At 52.7% G+C, this 17,627-nt stretch overlaps 1 protein-coding gene across 1 annotated transcript in view; it reads right to left on the bottom strand.

Moving 5' to 3' along the window:
- Window positions 1-14,197, bottom strand: part of PKP1 (plakophilin 1) — a 33,128-nt gene extending 18,931 nt beyond the window's left edge. The window contains exons 1-2 of the mRNA XM_042887160.1: window positions 13,980-14,197; window positions 7,652-7,752 (exon numbers count right to left, since the gene is read on the bottom strand). Coding sequence (XP_042743094.1) covers window positions 7,652-7,752; window positions 13,980-14,181 — 303 coding nt within the window. The 5' untranslated portion in view covers window positions 14,182-14,197. The remainder of the gene's footprint in view (window positions 1-7,651; window positions 7,753-13,979) is intronic.
- Window positions 14,198-17,627: the final 3,430 nt, after the last annotated feature.

Here is a 17,627-nt window from a genome sequence, read left to right as displayed (position 1 = left end):
CATAAAGTCTGGAATCACGGAATGGCTCGGGCTGGAAGAGACCTTAAAGCCTTTGTGTCCTGCATGAGGAAGGAAGACCAGACCCAAATTCTTTGCAAAGAAGAGCTCAACCCAAAGCAAACCCACACAGCACCTGAGCTGATTTAAAGCACAGACCCCATGAGGGGTCTGCATGCTGCATACCTCAATTTCATCACAAGTCATGATGTGTTTGTGGGCCAAGCACAGTACAAGCATCAAAATATATGGCAGCACAGCCTACCAGCAGCCCTTACAAAGATTACAAACCCTCTCCTGAAATCTGGGGATGCAGTGATCAGGATCTGGTAACCAAGTGCTTGGAGTCAGAAATGAAAGCTCCAGCACAACCCTGCCGTACAGCAAGTGCCTCGATCCCAGCTTGGAAGAACAGGAGGCAAAGATCTTCCTCCTTGTGAGAGATTACATCACTTCTCATCACAGAGAACGTTGAACCATTCCGGCCTTCCAGCACTGCCCATACTTATTTTTAATTTCCTTATGGTATTTGTTCCCTTCTGCCTGCAAGTTCCTCAGGAGGGGAGTAATGGGAATGAGAAAATGGAAAGATGGAATTCATGACTCTCATCATGCCAAGAATCTTATTTGTGACCAGGTGTGTTCCGCTCAGCATTCTGGTGATCAGCACTCCAAGAAACAGAGTAAACAGGAATAAAGGGAACTGATGGATTTGGTGCCAGAGACCTTCTCATCCCAAAGGCCTGCCTCATCCCCCTTGGGTTCACTCAAGGAAGTTAATGGCACTTGGTGTGGAAAGCCCATGGTGCAAAGGTCCACAGCTGTGCCTGTCTGGAGAAAAACCAAACCAAACCAATATTTTCTAACATAGAAACAGCATGCAAAAGAGAACTTGGTCTCCCGTGCAGCATCACCCCAAATCCCGCTGCTCTGCCCCAATTCATCCCAGCCCTGAGCACGCTCAGCATCATTTCTCTCTCCAACACTCAGCAGGATTGTCATTATGCTAATTAATTAAGCCAAATAATTCCATTAAGAAACTGATCTTCAGGAATGCAGTGAATCCTCTCTGCTGCATCCTGGAGAGCTGCACAGGTAATGGCTGGAAGCATTCAGAGCGGGTCAGGAGGCAGAAGAAGAAACCCTTTCATCCAGTTACGCTGGACCCACTTTGCTCTGCCACTTGAGCACAAAGCAGGACTCGAGATACTTTCACTCTGCAGGTTTACATCTAACCAGGTAAACTGCTGGAAGGGGAGAAAATTCTCTTTGCATTTACTCCAGAGGACGCAGAAAAAACCTGTTAGTGCTGCAACATGGCAGGCAGCAGGCTGGGTGCACCCTACGGTGATCCCAGGGGTTTGGAAGAAGAATTTGCATGCGATAAGAAGAGTGAGGATGAGGCACATGGCTGAGCACAGAGAGTCTTGGGGCTCCCCTGGCAGTGGGGCAGCCCCATGGAAATGATCAGGGTGGCCATGCAGGAGAGGTGCTCAGCACCCAGGTCCACTTTGGCAATGAGGGACCTTTCAGTAAGGATCTAACCCACCACAAATGAGGACATCTTTCTAAGGGTGACACCGTCCTCATTCTGTTCCATTTTTCCAGCTGCTCTCTGACGGAACACAGGAGTTGCACTCAGTGATCTTTATGGGTCCCATCCAACTTGGAATATCCTGTGGAACCCTCAGGACAATGACAGTGGACATGGCCAATGCAGGACAGCATGGGGTGGCCCTTGGGGAACCCACTGGCAGGGCTTGCCGTTGGCAGGCTGGAGCAGCAGCCTTTGGACATGAGCCCCGTCACATTGCTTTATGAGTCACTGTAAGCCAGGATTATTTTAGAGGGCTGTCAGAAGCTTGGCACAGCCACAGAGCCCCTGGGCATTTACCAAAGCCAATTCAGCTAACCGTGGAAGTGCCAGCTTGTCATTTATCTACAGCTATTGTTTGCTTCCCAGTGTGCTCGGATGGGCTCTCCGCCAGCAGAGCCAGGGAAGGCGTGAGCACGTCCATGTTTATAGGTGGGAATCATCCCTTCTGTATTTCCTGCTGCGTTTCAGAGCAGAGCAGAACATTGTTCTCCTTCCTGCCAGCCCTGGGAAGGGCGCAGCAAAGCGGCCGCCTGTTTGGAAAGTCTTCTTTCTGCAACGCAGGGAGCCCTGAGCAGCAAGTCAGTGCAGGTCCTGGCAGGGCGGGGAGGCCTTTTGCAAACTCATGGGAAAATAGTTCCCGTGTGATGCGAAGCTCATTACCAAAGTCAGTGCATGACTTTTATTGCTGATGCTACCAGATGCTTGGCTGAGCCCATTTTAATCTCTTTCAAGTGGCACGGACCTAATTGGTATCTTAGAGTTCCTCTTTGCAGCAGGAGACTGATCCAAAGCCTCCAAATCGATGAGGAGCCTCCCGCCAGCTCCAGTGGATTTTGGAGCTGCTTGCCAAAAAGTCCCTACAAACCCACAGCCAACCCCATCGCTCCTTGATCTCGGCAGAACGCCACCTCTGCTCCTTAGGAGCAGCACCAATATCCCCATGGAAAATGGTCCCCAAGGAAAGCCAGAGACCTTCACCTCAGAGCAAAGGCTGCAATGGAACAGAGCTCCTCACGTTGTCTCTTTGTTGGACACAGCAATCAGGGAGATAGGGAGCAGAGCAAAGCAGGAGGGAGGCACTGCTGTCTGGAGAGATGTCACTTGTAAAGGTGATGCCATCACAGATGTGGTTGGGAGAGCTGCTTAGCAGCCACCCCCAAACTTCTGCTGTGAGTGCAGAGTGAGCTCTCCCTGTGCAGAATGGCATGAGTGAAAGGAGATCATCGCTCTCACCTTCAGACCCCCTCAGCCACCCAGATTTCCTGACACCCCACATCCCATTAGTGGTGGCCATGTGGGTCAGCTCCACATCTCACACCCTTAGCAGTGGGAAGAAGCAGTGCAGAAGGGCAGGGATTCCCCCACACAGGGCTGGAGGCAGCACAGCAATCCCATGTACCCTGCAGGAGTTTGGAACCACCTCAGAAGAGCAGGGACTGTCACCACGTCTTCTCCCTGGTGCTCTGCAGGGATATGGGATGCTCACATGCAGTGTCCCAGCTGTGAGCATGCTCTTCTAAAGGAGCCTGTGTGTTTGAGGCCAAGCCTTGGGAGCTGCTCATTCATATTAAAACTAGGAGGGGAGGAAAGGGAGCAAAGATGAGCACTGATAGCACACAGGTGCTCTTATCAGGCCTGGGCACTAAGTGCTTCCCCTCACTGCCAGCAGCAAAGACCTGCCTCAAAATTAGCAAATGTGTGTGGAGCACTGGGACTAAATTACCTGACCTCTTAAGGAACAATGACTGTAACATCCAGCACTGCCACCAGTGAATAGATATCTTTAACTTCTTATCCCAACCAGAAGAAAAAAAAAAAAAAGGCGCTGGAGAGGCAGTCCCAATGGCTTTGTTGGGCTCTTCTTTTTCCTCCAAAATCCCTGTTCGAGGAGCACAGAGGAGGGCTTGCCCAGCACAGCCCTGTGCTCAGATCTCAGCACTCCTTCCCTCCCAGATAACTGGGTGTTTCTGACTCCTGCATCTGAGGACGCGATCAGTTCATTACCCAGCTCTAATTCTTTCCCTTGCAATTTGTTTGTTTCTAGAGCTGCAGACAGAGAGAAGTAAAGGACTCCGAATAAACACGTCAGGAGCAGCTTCTCCCAGGCTGCAGGGCAAAGCACAGGCAATGCAACATGACCGCGTCCCACCCTGAATGATGGGTGGGGAAAGATCCTGATGCTCCTTGCGAAATGCTTTCACTGCTGCCTGCTACCAGCTCCACTGCAGGGAGAAAAATTGCAAAACCAGCAAATATATTGTTAATCCATTTCTGAAACGCTCTTCCCCGCCTCTCCTGAATGCTGCCTTTTCATCTGGTTCTTTGTGCAGCTCAGCTTTCGCTCCCGATGGTTCAGATAGCTCCTCCAAAGCACAAAGCCTCTTGCAAAACCTCTCAGGGAAAGCAGGGTCTGACTAAGCAGTGATGTGCAGTACAATGGCACGATCGTGGCCCCACCTTTTGCTTTTCCATGGAGTTCCCCTCCTCGGACTCTGGCTGAACACCTCCAAAGCTGCACCTGCACTTGGGCAGACAGCACACTTGCTGCAACTCATGGGCCACCAGACTGTGACAGCAGCTTGGAGCCCAGTGCTGAACAAATCCCATTTTGGGGGTCCTCAGGCAGTGCTCTGGCTTTACACCACCACGCCCTGGCACAGATCCTGCACTGATGGCTTTGGGAGCAGGTGGCCACTCGCAATACAAATTGCATGGGGACGAAGGTCTCCAAGGGTCTGGTGAGCTCAACTGCACCTGGCCCACAGTTACCACAAAATATCACCCAACACATTGATCTGCAGCCACTGGTGTGCCCACTGCTGCATCCCACCACGGCCACTGGGCAAAACGAGGCTGCCAGGGAGGCGGAGGAGTCCCCATCCCCAGGAGCGCTCAAGGAACATGGAGATGTGGCACCGAGGGATGTGGTCTGTGGGCATGGTGGGGTGGACTTGGGGATCTCAGAGGTCCTTCCCAACCTCCATGAGCCTACAGAATGGGACTGAGGGCTTCGTCCCTGAAGGCTGAGCCAATCCCTGACTTGCGAGGCAAAGAAACTGTGCAGCATGTGCTGGGTCCAGCTCTGTTACATCGCAGTGCTGTGCTCCTGCAGTGCCACCAACAAGGCCCTCACCACAAGAATAATCAGGAAAAAACCTCTAACTGTGGGCAAATCAAAGGTTTTACCCATAGCTCTTTACCAATCCAGAGAGCTGCCATCAGCTTTAGGAAGCTCTTCCCTTCAGGTCTGTCATTTCTATTGCTCTAGTACAGGAACACCAGCAGCTCATAAGGGAAGAAAACTCAGAAGCAAAAGCTTGAGATTCCCAACAAGATAAAAAACCAGACAAAAGCAGTAAGTTGGGAATAATAGTGTTTAAGAGCTGTGGGTGAGACAGGGTAGATGACATATCTCCTTGCTATGTCATTTACAGTCACCATCTGAAGCAATGCACTGATAAAAGCGGTGTCTAAGCTGCAACCCTTTGAAGCAGCAGCACGGACACAGGGCCTGTTGCACTTCTCAAATCCCAGAAGTATTCAGAGTAATCTCCCTGATGCTGTACTAGGTTGCTTCCCTGAAATGCCTGAGTTTGCCCATGCATCTCAAAGGCCTTTAGGGCTTCTCAGAAGCATCCCCAGCACTAGGAAGGAAATGCAACTTCATCTTCAGAAATAGATTTACTTTATCTTCTTTCCCCTGGTGAGCCAGAAATCACAGATAGAAAATACTTATAAAAATGCTGAGAACCTGCCTGATTTCAAGTCCTAAGTCCACACGAAGTCAACCTAAGCTGGAGGCTGGGAGTGTGATCTTCTGATACACCTCTGGAAGAAGCAAAACTGAGGTTCCCCAGTGTGACTGGGGAGCACGGTGTCTGCTAAGCATCTGTTAAGCAGATTTAGGCTGGAGGTTATATGTTCCCATGTGCCAATGGCACTCGGGATTCATGGCCCCAGCTGCAGTCCTGTTAGGTGGCTGCTCCGACCATGGCAGGAGATGCATCCAGAGGGCTGACTCATCCTGACCTGACAGATCTCCAAGATAGAGCACATGAATCATGCTGTACCTCTCTGTTGGCTCTGGGAGGAGTCTAGACAACTTGTTAAGACAAAATGGCTGATTTTCAGATAGACCACATTTTGTAAGAGCAATTCTACTGTGAAACTTTCACAAGTCCCAGTCCCTTTTTTTTTCCAGTTCCTTTTTTCAGCCCGTATCTGAAGGCCTTCACCAAGAACTTCAGGAACACAATGCTGCTGAGACCTGTGCTACAATGCTGCTGAGACCCGTGCTTCTGGAGAGAGACCCTCCCAGACCACCAGTGCACAAGAGCCCTTCAGAGAGAAGCCGCGAGCTGCACGAGTCTGTGGTGAACCAGAAGTGAACCAGAAGTGACCAAACTGCTCTGTGGAGTCTATTGGAGGCTCCCATCTGTGCAACGACCACATGAGCCATCTGCCAGCACCAGTGCTGGACCCGAAGCCCTGTCGATGCGCTTCTCGCAGGAGCCACAACAGACAAACAGCAATAAATCATTTAAACATTACAAATAATTGACTCTGAGGTTCCACCTTTGGCTTGGTATGTCCCTCAGCTGCACATTGCTGAAGGCTGAGACAACTCCCTGGGAAGGGATATCGACCACAGGGGGTCCATGCCTGCCCCAGGGATGCTCTGCTCTTTTCCACCGTGGACACTCGGCCTCACACCAGTGAAAGATCACCGTCTGAGATTTAAACAGCTCAGCAAAGGAGTTTGAAACAGCTGACATTGAGGCTGACAGACAGTGTAAATAAAAATTTCAAAGGCGTGCCAGTGCTCCCAGTCCTTCCCACTGAGCACGCATTGGCACCCAACCCACTGAGTGACATTATCACTGCCTTAAAGCAAACAAGTGCACCACAGCCATTAGAACAGATGACAGACAAACCTTTGTGAAGCTTAGGAATGCTGATGCTGTAAACAGGCAGAGGATCTGGCAACCAGCAGGAAACACTGCAGCCCTCTGTCTCTGTGCTTGAAGCCAACCCAAGCACCTTTCCTGGTTCAAACCTTTGATGGTTGTCAGGGAGCTGCTTTACAGCCCCACAGTTGTTGAAAGGAGCCCTTTATTTTTCCTGTATTCAAATGCCAGATCTGGGAATCGCACCTCTTTACTTTACAGCTGATGAAAACCAGGGATGAGCAGAATACAGAGCCTAGGTGGGGGGCAACACCAGCAACACGCAGCCCCAGGAGACATGAGTGGCTCAGAGAGCTTCCCAGTGAACTGAGTGCCACCAAAGGTGGCACCAGGACCTCTATAGGACACATAACCCCTGATTGCACAGACAAGTACAGTCTTACACCTGCATTTTCTGACAATCTGTAACACAATATGTTCTCTGGGAGAAGCAAAGCACCTCCTTTCCAGTTTCAAAGAACACCTTAAAAACATCTGCATCGTGGCACTGGCTGCCCAGGGAGGTGTGGGGTCCCCATCCTTGGAGATGTGGCATTGAAGGATGTGGTCAGCGGGCACAGTGGGGTCAGATTTGTGGACCTCAGAGGTCTCCTCCAACCCTAAGGATCCTATGATATACCATAGGAACAGCAGCACAGTTATGATGCAAACTCCCTGGTATCCCCAGTCAGCTGCACTGATTTTGTTCAATTAAGTTTCTGTGCACAGAAATAGAAATTGCAGCTTGGATGATGCGCTCCAAGATCTTGAAGTGAGACCTCTTAACTGAGATGAGAGTCTGAACCTATGGCCTTCAGACAGCCGCAAACACTGTGTGCTGTTGGGATATCAATCCCCGAGACCAAACTAAAACTCATCCACAGTAAAACCCCCAGCCACATACAGCATCAACATCAGCACCTTGTTGCTACTTGCTTCAATCTACGGATCCTCTCCCTCTGCATTGAAATCCATGCTGGAACAGCCACAGCCATGCCTGACCTCTCCCAGAGAAACTTCTGAAGTGCCTTCCCACCCAACACCTGCTGGAGGATGCTTTGTGCAGGTTACCTCAAGAGGATGCCACAGCTCCCAGATAAAAGCATCTTACCGGATATCCCCAGCTGCTGTTTCCCATTTGGGTTTTGGTGTAATAACTGCCCCGGGACGTCCCGTAGCCATAACCATCAGCTACACAGTCGTACATGGAACCTGTAAATGGAAAAAGCACCGTCAGTAGGAGTGGGAAGCAGCAGACCATCCCAGTCTTTTCCTCGCAGTGAATTTAGATCCTTTCATCTTATCACTGAAGAATAATGGAGTTAGGAAACCTATAGGAAGCACAAGATAGAAAGTCGGTAAGTTGAGCCCTTGCTTTGCAGGCAGCCCAAAGATGTTCGTTCCAGAAAAGCTCCTAGAAACTCCAGCCCCAGACTGCAAGTGGCACCTGAAGGCCTTCAGCAGAAAAGACCAAGCGCCATAAGATCTACCATGGACAACAGCAGAGCGGGTCAAGATCTCAGGCAGTGCCTCAGGTCTTACATGAGAGGGACAGGGTGCTGTTCTGGAATCACAGTTTGAGTTGGAAGGGGCACTGAAAGGCCCTCTGGTCCCGTTCCCTGCAATGCAGGGACACCCACAGCTCCATCAGTGCTCAGAGCCCCATCCAGCCTGACCTTGGGTATCCCCAGGGACAGGGCAGCCATCGCTGCCTTCAATCTCCATCCCCACTCTCTAACAAATCACACCATTCATACTGTGCCTTCACAGAAGTGTGTTAGACTCCATCATTACAAACACAGGCTATGATCAGCACTAGAAGAAATTCATCCTCTTCCTAAGCTACAAATTCCCTTATGTAATGCAATGGAAAGCACAGCAATGACAGCAGAGCAGCAAGGTTCTACACTGCAGCAAGTAGGAATCTGCTCAACTGCAACAACCACAAACACAGAAACAAAGGAAAGCAGCTGCTTACCTTCAGAAGGCCTCAAATATACAGGGATCTCCAACAAAACACCCTTCCCTCCACTGCCAACCTTTAAATGAGGGCTAGGAAGAGGTGAAGCCAGGGTCCACCCCTTCTGGTCATTTAGGTACATTGCATGCATCTGAGCTCCCCTGGTTGGCCCTGCCTTCTCACCAGGTGTTCCATCACTGCATCAAGCTGTGATTTAGCATTGCCACTACACCTGAACACCCTTCAGATGGTCCGAAAGAGTTCAAAGTCATTTGAATTTCATTTTCAAAACTGCTCAATAATTGTGGCATCCCAAGTCCCGTTACGAGGAAGTGCAAACCCTACACTCCAATTATCTTCCAGGGAAAGCTCTGAATATCTAACAAGCTACAGAATCAGGACTTACCTGTCCCAAGTTATGCACCTAGACTGGTGGGTAATGTCAGAAATATCCTAATCTCTCTGATTGTTTGATAAGACTCATCTCTTGGATAAACTGGATAAGCTCTACCACAAAGGCCCTGAAGCCACTCAGGTCTCCTACAGCCACCGACCCGTAGAACGTATCTCGTTTATTGCTGTGCCTGAGGCATCCAGAACCTGTTATGTTGATTTGGTACGTGGCTAAAAATTCTTGCATTTTCTCAGGAAGATTGTCCCCATAGATGCAGTAATGAGATTTTCTTTCTGTCGTCTACACAACGGGAGCAGCATCTGAAGAACCTCAAAGAATGCAGGGTAGGCAGCAGCAGAGCAGTTGCACAGACGTATCCTTGTGCAGAAAATGACAGGATCTCATTTTTAACCACATTTATAGACGTTAGAGCATTCATAGAGCATTGCTGCAAGATGCCCATTATTATCTCTCCAGCCCTGATTGCTTCCTATATATCAAGCTGCACGGGACTTCCCAGTAAGGATGTAGGAGATGGCCACCAATATGGCAAGGGAGGTAAAGGCACCGACTGGGTGCCACTCCATGACGTCCCACCAAACGCTGGAGGAATGCAGGGTTGGGCTTTGGCAGAAGGCAGGCAGGGCTTAGAATGGGAAACCTGGGCCAGGTGACTCAGCGGGGGACAGGGCTGACAACGGGAGTTCTGAGCGCAATCCCATAACAGTTTCCTGGGAATTACTTCTGACAGCCCTTCTCCCAGTCTGTGCAAACATAATGTGTCTGGAGGCTGGAATTTCCGGACACTGTTTGTGAGTCAACAGCTTCCTTAAATGGAAGAAAGCGTTTCTGGGTGTGACTCATGGGTTAATCTGACCAATCCTCCCCGGGACGGCGCTGCTCTTCCCAGCATCCATTCCTGCTGTGCACAGCACTGGAGACTTGGGGGATGAGCAAGGAGACACCACAAGTAGTCCAGTTTTGGCACTTGTAGTTTTAAGACATTGAAGAGAGAATCATAGAGAATCGTAGAATCATTAAGGCTGGAAAGGAGGTCTAAATTCATCAAGCCCAACCATCAACCCATCACAGGCATGCCCACTAAACCACGTCCCTTATTCCACATCTACATGGCAATGTGCATCTACATTCCTGAGCCCCTCCAGGGATGGTGACCCCACCACCACCCCGGCCACCCTGTGTCAGTGCATTACCACTGTTTTAGAGAAGAAATGTCTCCCATTCCTCAACCTGAGCCTCCCTTGGCACGACTTGAGGCCATCACCTCTCATCCTATCACTGGCACCTGGAGCAAAGGCCGACTTCTCCGCTGCAACCTCTTCTCAAGAGCTGCAGGGAGTGATGAGGTTTCCCCTGAGCCTCGTGCAGAATGAACCACCCCAGTTCCCTGTCTCTGTAAGACCCCACTGTGCTGCAGACCCATCGCTGCCCTTCTCTGGATGCTCTCCAGGCCCTCAACATCCTACTGGCAGTGAGAAGCCCAAAGTTGCCATAGAGTTGCCTTCACCTCCAAGAACTTGTATACAAGAGCTTGTAAATATATAATTATAGAAACCTCAAACGTTCAAAGCTGCCTTGCTGGTTTGAGAAGGCACTTCCCTGCCACCGCAGCACTGTGATTTGTCGCTTGGTCTGAAGGCCAGGTAGAACCCAGTGATTTTATGGCGGAGGTGGCTTTGCTTTGTCCTGCAAGTTTACACAGCTCTCTGCCTGATTCTTCCTGAGGGGCAGCTGGGATGTGTGCAAGCAGCCCGAGGGGAGAGAAGGGATATTCCTCAGCTTAACTGCCTCAAGGAGAAAGACCGCATGAGGTGCTCACCGGTCCTGCGACTTGGGGATAAAAACAAACAGTCTCCAGAGAAAACTGGTCAATCTAAAACCTCCATTAAATCAGGGAGAGAGCTCATGGGCATAAAAACTAACTGCAGCAGCTAGGGAATGCAAGAGGTTGCCCAGAGAGCTGTGGGTGCCCCAACCCTGGAGGTGCCCAAGGACACGGATGGGGTCTGGGGCAGCCTGAGCTGGTGAGCAGCCAACCCATGGCAGGGATGGGGCTGGGGGGCTGCAAGGACCCTTCCAACCCAACCATCCCATGGTTCTATGCCTTGAAGAGCTTTCGCTTGAATGCTGTGAGCACCACCACATGCCGGCTGTGCCCCCCTCTCTGTCATCAGTCATCTATTAGTGATCATCACAGAGCAAAGTGAGACCTTGCTACAGCGCGCTGTGCCTGAGCTGTGGGACCCTCTTGAGTTATTTGCATTCTTCAAAGGCAACTTTATACCCTTTTAAAGCTAAAAGACTGATGGTGAGGAGAAGAATTATGTCAGGAGAGCCATTTGTTGAGCACAACAGAAGGCTTCAGCCGGACGCATGAAGCTAACAGGGAGCTTTGTGGCAATGGAGGCATATTAATAAACATTAATCAGTGGCAGGGAAAGGCAAGACAAGAACCCGTCACTGGTAGTGCAGGCTAGACAGGTTCAATAATAAACCATGCACAGCTTTAAAACAATGAGGATGATTAAACATAGGAAAAAAGTAGTAAGAGAAGAAGGCCTGTGGGAAGCACAAAGCATGATGCCTCCTAGGAGAGAAGTGCTGGAGGAACCCCAGAAGCTGAGATTCACGCAGGAGTGACCAGATGGCGTTTTTGCCTTCTGGCCTATGAGCTGAAGGGTTGGATGTTTTGCTTTGCTCAATAATCGGAAAGGTTCGTGGCAGAGCTTTCACTGAATCGTCTCGCAGTGGGGGAAGGTGACAGCAAACTTCCCAGCACTCCATGGTCACAAACACCTCTTTGTGCACATCAACATAATGACCCCAATTAGGTTGAGATGGCCAGGAGGACTCAGTTCAGCTTGGTTTGCCCTTTTCCCCTGCTGTGACACCACATTCATTTTCCCATGGAAATCTGCATCGTTCCCAGACACAGAGCAGAAGCCCAGCACACACACAACACCAGTTTGGGTCACGTTGCCCTGCTGGGGCTGTGCCCACGCCCCGTGGTTGTGCATGCAGGGGGCGACATCAGGACCTTCAGACAACGGCCACAGCTCCTTGTTCTCCAGTCAGCCAAGTGGATTTTAGGTAGATACTGATAGCAGGATATTAAGAGAACATCTGCTCCACAGAAACACCAACTGTGGGATGCCACACCTCCCATCCCTGCTGCATGCAGTGGGATGCACGCCTGCGCTCCCCACCCTGCAGGCAGGGGTGCATGCATTCCTGAAGCAGCAGAAGGCTCTGCTCAGCTCTCCTGCTCAAACCAGGTCTCAAAACGCAGTGGCCTGGGTTGATACCCAAACAGAGACACGCAGGGAACTGCATGCAGAAGGAACAGCGCTCAAAGGTTTATCAGGATGTTTTGCCAATCCCACATCTTACTGGGAAGCATCTCTGAGAAATCACGTGTGGATGCATGTAGCTGATGCTGGAGGAGCATTTGGACACAGATGAGCAGAGCTGCTAGCAGATCCCAATGGCTCCTCGCGGCTCTTTGTAAGAAACATTAACTCTTCTCCCTAGGTCTGCTCAGCTGGCCTCAGAACCAGCAGCAAAAGCCAACGTGGCTCAATGCTGTGCTCTGAAAGCTCAGCCTGACCGTCTCAGGGTCCAAAAGAAAGAATAGAAATAAATGGGAACTCCTTGTCCTTCTGGGAGCCCCTCTGGCACTGCAGCTTCCAGGTTGAGCCACCTGTGGGGCACCAGGAGGGCACCTGAACCTGCCGTGGGAATGGAGGCAGCTGCTGGGAGTGGGATGTGACTCAGCTTCCCTGGGACGCAGACACCAGAGTGGAACATTTCCACGCAATTCCCATTCCCAGACGTTCCCAAAAGTGTCTGGAGGATGGGTTTAGGTTGAGCTTGTTGAGTAAAGACGGGCAGCTTGGGAATTTGCTTTGCTTTATTTCTTTCCCAGAGTTTTCACCTGGGCTCCTCTCTGAGCAGAACAATCCCCCTCTGCCTCTTGGCCTTCCTCACATGGACAGCAGCAGCAGCAGATGTCCTGCAGAGCTTCCCCATCCCCTCTATCTCTGCAAGCACAATGCATGCATCCAGGAGGGCTCCTATGGGAACATTGCCTTGGCAAACCTGCCCCCCAGTGCTGGGTTCTGCCTCCTGATCCTCCTGACGCCAACTTGTCATCGCCAGCTCACCTGGATTTTCTGCAAACACATCCCCATGTTCTGGGAGAGCTGAAGGACTCGGCTCCAGCTGCCATCTGCACCCCAAGGCCCCAGGCTTTGCTCTTCCCATTGCCTCAGCTGGAGCAGTGAGCTCACCGCAGCCGCTGGTGAAAGCAGCTCCGAGTCAGGGGGGATTTGTGTTGTGGCTGCTGCGCCCACCTGAGTTTGCAGCTCTTGACTGGTGGAAGTTGGGCTGCCCTCCAAATTAGCTTTCTCCTGATATGAGAACAGTGAAAAAAATCCTTTGCCAAGCTTTGAGACACGGAGAAAGGTGTTCCTGTAGGAAACCTGGTTCCAGGACACAGCTGAGCACTCGCACAAGCCCTGTGCACAGAGGTGGAGCAGTTGCACGGTGCCTGCACCCTGCCTTGCCCATCTCAGAACAGAGGGGGCTGCAGAGCATCCCCACTGCACTGCTGTCAGCCTTCAAATGGGGACACACTGGGAGCTCTGGAGGCACATCCCAAGCTCGGGTCTGTGTCCTGTGTGCAGGCATTGCTGCGATGCTGGGAGCTCTGGCTGCACACAGGAGGGGTGAAGCTGCAGGACAGGATGCTTGCAGAGGAGCAGAGCTGTAGGCGGCTGCTCCAGCTTTGAAGCTGGGAACAACAAGGGTAGGAGCAGTGTACCAACACGTCCCAGAGCCATGGGGACACGAGCAGTTCAGCCCCACTGTGCTGTGGCACTGCACCCATCCGCACACCACAGATCTTCCATCCCATGCAACAGACCCCGGCATCTCCCAGCCGTGGGGGTCATGGGGGTACGCCACGAGAGACACGAACCGCTCTGTCCCCCATAAACCAAACCCCACAGAAGCTCACAGCAGAAGCAGCCACAGCAGCTGCCCTGACCCCACAGGGGATGGTACCTCTGTTGGAGTGTCCCACGCTCGATGACACCGACGACTTCTGCTTCTGCCGCTTCACCGTCATCATCACCTGCTCCTGGACCCGCTGCTTTCCCGTGCCCTTCGTTTTCAGCTTGTGATCCGAGGGCAGGGCCAGCGTGGAGCTGGCCTGGTCTTGGAAGCACTCATATGCCAACGCCGTTTTCAGCGGAGAGTGAAGCATGGCTGCAAACCGCAGGGGACGGGGAGCTGCTCTGCACCTGACCACGCGCACCACGCAATGCCACAGCGACCGCGTCTCTTTTTGGGGTTAATCTCCCGAACCCCTCCTTGCCATACGTCCCCAAGCCCAGCGTGTCTCAGGGCTCCTTCTCCCAGCTCTGCTCCCCGCCGTGTGAGCAGGCACACCCTCTGCCAGACTGGATATACAGCCCTGCCTGCACACACCCACACGCTCCCCGCCGCCGCCGCCGCTCACGGCCCTGCAGGGCACACGGCTCTGCTGCCCTCACCCCCAGCTCTGCCCCCCAGGATGGGGGAATCCTGGAGGAAAAAGGGGGTGAGGGTGGGAGAGGGGTGGGTGCTGCTGGGTGGGTGCGGAGTGGTGGGCCGGAGGGTCTCCCACACTGCTTGCTCGTGGCGTTTCATCCCCTGGGTGCAAGTTGGGTTGAAATGGTGCCCCAGTGCTGAGGGCGTGCGGATGGCCGTGCTGGGAGGCAGCACTGAGGGTCAGAGGAGCAGTGCTGCACGCCATGCCCTGTTCCAATGGGGGATCTGGGTGATGCTCCCAACTTTGTCTGTCCACCTCTTCACCCTCTACCTGCACAGCTGCAAACCCAGCCTCCAGATCCCAGGATCTGCACTGCGCCTAACGGGGGTTTTGTGGACCCCCGCAGCCAGCCAATGTTCTGGGGATGAGACCCCTTCCCAACAGGGGTCACACCATTGGCAGTGACTGCCTTACAGCCTGGCTTTCCCCCATGGATGAGTCAGGACAGCCTCCAGGCAAAGCACTGGGGCCATCTATGCAAGTGGCTTGGGGTAGCATGGAGGAAGTGAGGACTTTTTGCAAGAAGAATACAAAAGGATGCAGCAAGATGAGGAGTCACACATTGAGTTTTGGCTCTGAGAGGTTTCTCATTGCTGTGGAGTCCTATGCAGAGACTCAAACCCCTTAAAGTTGGTGAGATTTCAGGTCACAGCAGTGCTGACAGTGCTCCTGCCCAGCCATGGGCAGTGATAGAGGAGGGAGGCCAAGGGGAAGACATGTGGAGCTGAGGCTTCTTGGGACCCCTCAGCACAGGACAGGGGCAGGAGGAACAGATTACTGTGCCATGGAGTTTTCTCACTAAAGAAAACCCCAACACTTGAGGGAACAGCACCCAGAGGCCTGGTGCTGTCAGCTCACAGATGCTGGATCCCTCACTGAGACTCAGAACAAGAGCACCTGGAGTCGAATCACTGCTGGTTCCCCAGGGTCCCAACGCCTCACCCAAGGGACGAGCTCTGTCACACAGCCATGGTCTTAGACCATGCCCAAGACCACAGTGCCCAAGCAACACAAGAAGGACTTTCTGCTGTGTCCACTGTGCTCCCTCTCCGGTTAAAGAACAGCAAAGCAAAAGCTGAGCGTTGTTGCTTTCCTGTGCCCCACTTCTTTCTCCTGAAAGCTTCTTATCGATGCCAAGCGATGCTTTCGCAAATCAATGACAGGCTGTCAGCGTCAGGTGGCTTCTGCACAAAATGTCCAGCTCTTGCAAACCTGTAATGTCATTTCCCCCTCGGCGAGGAGCAGCCCTCACCCCATCCCTGCACGGGAGAACAGAGCGGTTACAGCATCCCATCATTTGCTGGCGGATAATAGAAATGCTGCTCCGGCATCTGCCCTGTTTCATAACCTGCCCGAACTGCTGAGCTGGGCTGCAGGGCCGGGGCAGGCATGGGAGCTTCCAGAGGCTTTCAAGAAACAATGGTTTCTTCAGGGTGAGTTTGCATTGTTTAGCCCAAGGGAGGGAATCTCCCAGGATTCTGCAAGAGATCCCAAACCCGACTCTGAAAGAGCAAAAGGTACTTAAATAAAGGAGTTTGCTGCGCCACTGTGTTGCTTCTGCTCTGAATCACGGATGCTTACTTAGCAGGGCACGGTGAGTGTCATCCCAGCAAGCCCGGTGCAGCGCAGCTTACTCTGCAAGCGCCTGGAGCGCGTTCCCTGTCTGCCTCCCTGTCTGGAGCTCGCAGGCACCGCGGCGGTACGGGGAGGCCGAGAAGGAAGAAAAACCCGAGCCGGGATTGGGGAGCGACGGGCAGAACGTTGGAAAGTTCAACCCCAAAACAGGCAGATGGGGACGGGGAGGTGGGGGGGGGAACGCGGCCCTTCAGCGCTGCGTGCGCGCACCCTGAGCGCCGCATGGCGATGCCGTGAATCACGGCTCCGCGCCCCACACGCTCGCAGGGACACACCTTTGTGCATCTGGCCGCTTCAAAGCATTTTTGTGCGAGTGCCTGGGATTCCTGCCAGCTGGGCTGATCGCAATCAAAGCGCTCGCTGGCCCAATGCTGCTCCCAGAGCGGTGCGGGGCTTTCTGTTCGAACTTGTCAGGCGCTCCTGAGTGGAAGGTTCCTGCAGATGGCTGCAAGATCCGCCGGGGCGACGCAGCCGCCCCCGATGGGCAGCCCTGCTGTGCATCGCAGCTCCTCGCTCGGCTGCTGCCCCGCGGTGCTCAGCGAAGGGGCGGACGGAGCAGAGCCGGGGATGCGGCGCATTTACCAGCAAAATGCTGAGATTCCCCGAGCCCGGCGAGGTTCCTCCCGGAGGAAAACCTGCTCTCCTCATGCTCAAAGCCTCAGTTTCGCTCGGCCCCTTGTGGAAGGTTCTCCCCTACTGGGGCATCAGAAGGTGCTTCTTGCGCACGTGGCACCGCGCTGTTTTCTGGGTGGTGGATGAGATGCTGACAGCGCCCTTAGCAAACCTATCAGCATGGATGGGAGCTTATGTGCTAAAGGGAAGGAAAAGCCCTCCATAGAAAGGCAGGGCAGCTGACAGAGAGCAGTGCAGAAAGCTTTGTGCAGTGAAGATAAAGCAGCTGGGAACAAAATCAATGCTTGGTTCAGGTGTGTTGTGACGGATGGATGGAGTAATTAACACAGAGGAGCCGACCCTCAGCCCAAAGCAGCACCAGCTCAGCTGTGTTGCTCCAAACTTTACCCAGCTGAGCTCTGGTGGAGCTCCCACTGCTTCTCTGCTTCACCGCTTTTGTGGTGAATTGTTTTGCCCTCACAGGAATTAACCTTGGCAGATCCAGTTCCCTCTGTCTGTACCATCCTATGTGAAGGGGCTGCACAGAGCTGCGGGGTCCCTCAGCTCCCCTTCCCATACGGCTCTCCCAGACCTCTCCCATCCTTCCCTCCTGCATCCCAGGCTCTGCTCCCAGCCCTCGCTGCCAGCTGTATCTCCACGGGCCCAGGCTCCTGGGTCGCTGCTTTTGCTGCCCCGTTCATGGCACGTGGCACACACAGTTCACACAAGGGGACACACAGAGCAGGATGTCTGTGAGCTGGAGGCCACTCCTGATGTGCAGAAACTGCAGGTGCTCTCACTCATCGCTATCGAGGCTGAGGGTATTCCTTGTTCCTTCTGCCCCTCCCTAACCTGGCCTTCCTCTACCAAAC

Source organism: Lagopus leucura, unplaced genomic scaffold (genome assembly GCF_019238085.1).
Source record: "Lagopus leucura isolate 7727_CA_CO unplaced genomic scaffold, USGS_WTPT01 Super-Scaffold_100073, whole genome shotgun sequence".
Classification (NCBI taxonomy): domain Eukaryota; kingdom Metazoa; phylum Chordata; class Aves; order Galliformes; family Phasianidae; genus Lagopus; species Lagopus leucura.
The sequence above is the reverse complement of the archived record's forward strand: the minus strand, read 5'-3'. Positions and strand labels throughout refer to the sequence as shown.